The 5830-nt window shown below is 43.1% G+C and overlaps 1 protein-coding gene across 1 annotated transcript; it reads right to left on the reverse strand.

Annotated features, from left to right (window-relative positions):
* Nucleotides 1-548: 548 nt before the first annotated feature.
* On the reverse strand, nucleotides 549-4888 carry LOC145432778 (ferritin, heavy subunit-like). The gene is made up of 7 exons (XM_080309598.1): nucleotides 4785-4888; nucleotides 4616-4705; nucleotides 4416-4562; nucleotides 1977-2083; nucleotides 1590-1674; nucleotides 823-939; nucleotides 549-758 (listed from the first exon to the last, which is right to left on the reverse strand). The coding sequence occupies exons 1-7, from the start codon at nucleotides 4851-4853 to the stop codon at nucleotides 609-611; spliced, it is 765 nt and encodes a 254-aa protein (XP_080165724.1). The 5' UTR covers nucleotides 4854-4888; the 3' UTR covers nucleotides 549-608.
* Nucleotides 4889-5830: the final 942 nt, after the last annotated feature.

The following is a 5830-nucleotide window of genomic DNA, read 5'->3' on the forward strand; positions in this document are numbered from 1 at the left end:
ACTGGGGCCGCGGGCCACATTATCATGCAAGACGGGAAACTGTACGCGAGCCGGACAAAATCTCGTCGCGGGCCGCATCTGGCCCGCGGGCCGTATGTTACCCGTCCCTTTTATGGACTGTCCTAGATAACAAATCTGCTGACTATCTTATTTTGCTCGCACAAGCTGCAGAGTAGATGTAGACGGCAGCTCGCCACCGTGAACTAATAAACCTCACCAAAACAGACTCTGCGAAACTATCACCAGGAATTAGATTCGCATCATGGCTAGTTCAAGCAAAAATGGCATTCGAATATCAATAATATAGGTGCTAGAAAAGGTACTATACTTATGATATTGAAGTATTTGAAAGTATGGAATATGTATCAAGTATGGTATGGAACAACGTTGCTATGGTATGGAAAATTGCAAGTGTGGTATGGAGAGAGTAAGGCAAGTATGGAGTATGAAAAATTGTCGTTCCATACCATACCATACCATGCCCTGCCTATAACCCCAAGTACGTTCTGTTTCGGGTAAAAAATGGGCTGCATGCATGAGGCAGACAATAATTTCAAGTCACGTTTATTCAAAGTGATTCAAAACATGAATGAAATAAATGGATGATTTCAAAGCTCCAGGTGTTGGTCGAACAACCACGAAGCGAGTTTGGCATTCCCTTCACTGTTCATGTTTTTGAGTGTGTTGTAATAATTGGCAATTTCCTTCGTGTCCTCGAGTTGATGATCCAAAAATTCGTGGACGATCATCTCGGCCAACTGAAATAATCAGAAAGTTGCGTTTACAACTCGTTCTGCGTTCAGCGAAGACCCAATAACGAACCTCGACGTAGGCATAGCCAGCAACGAAACAATTTGGTTCCCCGCTTTCACAATTGCAGTCTGTGTAGTTGCTTGTTACCCTCTCTCCGGAATCGTGCTTGATGGTGATCAAAATCGGCTGAAAATAAGCAAGCTTGTAAATTCCGTGGAACGAATATACTTGAGCAGGATTGACGAGTTTGGCCAATGAATGAGGCATAGATGCTAGATCGCGCCACAGCTCGGAAGCGCATTCATCAGCAAAATAAAGAGCTACAACTATATACAACAGCTTGGAGCGAAGCGCAGCTGCTGGCCCAAATACTGCGATTATCTCGTCAATTCCTTGGGCGAAACAATCTGTGATTTTGTTTTACCCAACAAAAGCACTACCTGCATTTTGCCTATTCAACGGGCGTTTTACCTTAATATCACTGACGGGATATATTTACTGGCATAATTTGAGTAAATTCACAAAAACGAGCGTAAATCTAAAAAAAACATACTTGTAGTGCTGTTAGTGCTAAGCCAATTTCGAGGTATTATGCGAGCGTATTGCGTAGACGTCTATGGCATTCACGATTCACTTGAATCAGTGTAATCGGTCGACCATTAATCCGGAGATGTCGAGGTTGAACCCCATTCTCCGCCGGCGAATTTCACCAATATATGAAGCACCGAGCAAACTTGTAGGACGTCTCGTGAACATAAGACTTATGGTAGGCTACTTCGGAATTTTGAAAAATGACACAAATTTCTCGGCTCTGCCCTCATAATGTTGTCGGTTACCTGCGTGAGGCGAAGATCATCATCCTCCAATGCCAACAGGTCTTCGCAATTGGATTCGCCGGTAAATTGTATGTTCGAAGCAGCCCTGAGTAAGAAATCAGTACCAGTTTATCAAGAATTTCGTCATTCCACACACCACAAGACTGCGATACAATGTAAAGATAGGTAGGTGTGGAAACAGCATGGAGTAGTCTTGGAAATCAGACACACATCTGGGCCTACGCGATAGGAGGCATGCACAGTGAATGAAATATAAATGATAATACAAAAGGACAAGCGGAAAAATGGGGTGGTAGGTGATAGGAGGCGAGATCGATGTGTCAGGTCGTGGTCCGGTAAACTTGACGGCTGACTAGTAGGAAACGCGACGCGCTACAGACTACTCACTGGTGTAATTCTGTGAGTTTTCTAGTCACATGAGCCTCCAATTCCATCGCACACCGAAAAGCTTCCTTCACATCCATCGCTGTCTTGCAGCTACCTTCCTCATAAATCTAAAACGGTCGAAAATCATCAATTCTTCGATATCTATAGGCGGGTTTAATAAATTATTCTAGGCATAGCAGGGCTGCGAATTTGTGCACAAGAGGCGTTCCTGCACTTTTTTGATCGTGGACGTCTTCTAAAATTGTAGGCGGTCGCGCGTGCCCCCAGAATTTCAGAAGCCAACGAGAGGAACGTCACTACATCAGACTGAACTCAATTTAGGTTATTACATGCCTAAAATAAGATCACTGGTGACTAGACAAGGTTGTCAGTCCTACTCATGGCCTAATTCTCGAAGGATAAGCTGTTTTTGTAATTTCTTGAAGTATCACTTTTTCAGGGATCCCCTAAAACTAGTTCGCAGACTCCAGTTCAAGAACCCCTGGCGTATAATAAGGTTTTTCATCCTTCCGACCAATCAATCGGACTTGTACTAACCACTATATAAATCTAGTTAGTTGATGTTCAGCTAACTACTGGCTTTTGGAGTAGTTCTAGATACGGAATTCGAAGATCGGGTAGTTTCAGTTCTATCTCTAGTTTGAGTTGCACATTTTGAAATTATTTAGTGCTAGAGCAAGCGGGGAAACACATGTCGCCGTTTGGCGTGAATTGTGATACCGGTCCTGCTGTGTGATGTTATTGCAGCCATTGCTATCTCATAGTATCTAGGGTTACCATCAGAGCTGTGGAGTCGGTAAATTTTACCACCGACGTCTACTCCTACTCCACACATCTTCAATGGACCGACTCCGACTCCGACTCCGACTCCGGCTCCGGCTCCGGCTCCGGCTCCCCCTCCGACTCCGACTCCGACTCCCACCCCGACTTCAACAGTATTACCAATTTACTTCGAAAATTATATGCCACTGTGACGGTTAAATGACTACGCTTTATAATTAATAACAATTATGTCATGAAAACTCTGTGTACAACTTTACAGTGTGCAGTCATGACCTGGTCGTGCGAAGCACGAAATTTGTTCAAAGGTAATGAATAAACTCGATCAATAAATATATTACTTGCAAAATTGGGGATCGCCTCTGTATAGCAATGGGCTCATTTGGCAAGACAGGATTATTTCGCGTTTTAGACATAGCAATATCGACGGTTTCTGTGAACATGCCTCTGTCATTTTGTGCAAATGTTTCATCACCGACGATCTCGCTTCGAACGCACAAGCGAAGTCGCATGTTGTACGACACGTTCTCTCAATTGCGAGTATAGTTGGACTCAATTCTGTAAATTACGCGTATTTCTAATTTCCGAGGGTTTGCAATACTAAATGCATGAAATGTGACAATAAATCGCGCGAAGTGCGAAGAAAAATTTCAAGTCAAATAAATCTGCTACGGAATATTCTACATTATGGTCGATTTACGAAGATCTGCGATGAATGTGGCTGGCCCCTGGTTACGGCAATGCGTCGAAGCTGATGTTTTATTTATCATCAAATTTCGCGGTCAGGCTAATCAAATTTTGTAAGGCCTTGCAATTTACCTGATGTTATATCTAATTTCAAGAATTACCTCGCAGGCCACACAAAACCTTCTAGCGGGCCACTTTCGGCTTGTGGGGCACGGTCTGGCCGCCCCTGATCTGTATCGCTAATAATAAAAGGGATTGATGGTACATAAAAATCATATTCTAGTTATTATTAGTAATTCAAAGTTATCTTCGAAAGCATTTTTTCTCAAGATCAAAAGGTTGGGGTCGGAGTCGAAATCGGGTCATTTTCACAAACTCCGACTCCGACTCCAGTTAGTATTTTTTCCACGACTCCGACTCCAGCCACCACAGTTTTCACGTCTCCGACGCCATCAATTGAAAATTAGCTCAACTCCCGACTCCGACTCCACAGCCCTGGTTACCATACGTCCTCCTTCAGGAGGATTTGTCCTCCTTTTTCAGGTTTTTGAAAATGTCCTCCGAGGACGCCTAAATGTACTCCTTTTTGAGATTTTGTCCTCTTTTTTGATAATTTTGGTTGGATGTATAGTGCCAAGTTCGACTGAGTTACAATAAATCAGCACTGAAGTAACGCTCCGTTATCAACCATTTTCATTTTTTTTAGTCAACCGACCACGGAGTGGGGAAAATTTACCACTTTTTCGAAATTTTCCTCCGGTATTTTCAGTTTGAAAATTTTCAAGTGTCTTCCTTTCCCGATTCCAAAATATGGTAACCCTATAGTAATCACTACTTATAAACGTTTACACGTGTTTTCTAGTAGTTCTGAAACTAAGTTTATTTTTAAAATGCGCAACTAGAACTACTCCAAAACCAGCAGCTAGTTGTCACAGGTAGTTTAACAAGCCTGTAAACGAAAATCTGACATACTGTGACAAGACTCATTTCAACAGTTCCGCCTCGTTGATTCTGATATTGAATGAACCGTTCCGCATGGGCAAGTTCTTCCATCGATTTCTGGCGGAAGTATTTCGCTACTTTTGGCAAGTATTGGGAATGGCGTTCGAACATTTGTGCCTGTCAAAAAAAATCTGCTATCGCTGCAGGGTGAAATATGAATCCAAGCTCACCAATTTCTGGTAAGTGTAGTGCCCCGTCAACTCCGTCCCAATCTGCAGATTGATCCGATTGTTTAAATCGTTGTCATGGCATCTGAATACCTAAATACAACAAAGATACATTTTCGGATATCCAATTCCGGTGACTATCCATTATTCTGCTCAAACCGCGGATACTCACCATTTCGCAATCGCGGCCCGAGCATGTCTGCAAGACAAATGACAAGGCAAATACGAACAAAATCCTCATTTTCAAATGAATGCAAGCACAAAAAATGATGAACTGGAAAGGCAATCACAATCGCTTAGTTGCAACGTTTATTCAGATTAGTCATTTCTAAACATCACACGAATGCGATACAATGAAAAGTTAGGAAGGTGTCAAAACAACTTGGAGTAGTCTTTGAAATTAGACATCCACCTGGTCCTAGGCGATGTAAAGAGGAGAAATTCTCACAGGATGAAAAGTATAAGATAATACAAAAAGACAAGCGACAGAGTGTTGCGGTCGATTCCACTCCCGGAAAGCTACATGGACTAGAGCGCAGTCTTCTTACTGTGAATCATAGCCAGTCCGCTAGTTTACCGGACCACGAGCCGGCACATCCACCTCGCCTTCCGACACATGCCCCCTATTTTTGTCGCCTGTCGTTTCATATTACCTTCTTTTACTTTTCATCCCGCCGCCTGCATGCCTCCTTTATATATATATATACACCTGCAACGCTAGTCCGAAAGCAACCGTGTCCCTAACCATTATCGGAACTCCAAAACAACTACAGCTTCAGTCACCATGAAGAACTAAGAACCTAACTGACATATGCCCGGCCATAAACAAGCGCCCTTTTCCCATCGACCAATGCTACGACTGATCGGTCGCTCTGTTTACGCCAGCACAGTTAAATTGCTGTTGCGCTACGACGTCAGCAAATACGAAATCACGCGCTTCTAATCAGGCCATCACAAAGGTCGTTCTCTTTGTCTTGCACAATATCGCTTTTTACGATTGCATCAGTACAAATACAACTTGCAATAGTGACAATGTGAAAACGTAGATAGTCGTAAAGCATCGAGGCCGAGGCGGATTTGCTTTGTGTAGTGTAATCTCGCGTCGGCGTTCTAATAGGGCATAGTCCAGTCGCGTAATAGGAAAACTTGGCGCCATTCTCAACTTATAACTGCTAGACCAGACTATTGTAGGCTACAGTTTAGCAGAACGGATCTTTC

Source organism: Botryllus schlosseri, chromosome 2, assembly GCF_051294905.1.
Source record: "Botryllus schlosseri isolate E-star chromosome 2, Bs_hap1, whole genome shotgun sequence".
Classification (NCBI taxonomy): Eukaryota; Metazoa; Chordata; class Ascidiacea; order Stolidobranchia; family Styelidae; genus Botryllus; species Botryllus schlosseri.

Excerpts from the sequence above, each read along its gene's own strand:
- LOC145432778 (XM_080309598.1), bottom strand. The coding sequence starts at position 4,853 with ATGAGGATTTTGTTCGTATTTGCCTTGTCATTTGTCTTGCAGACATGC. Across the intron at positions 1,675-1,976 it reads AAACTCACAGAATTACACCA|GGCTGCTTCGAACATACAAT; the intron begins GTGAGTAGTCTG and ends TTTCTTACTCAG. Across the intron at positions 940-1,589 it reads ATGATCTTCGCCTCACGCAG|CCGATTTTGATCACCATCAA; the intron begins GTAACCGACAAC and ends GCTTATTTTCAG.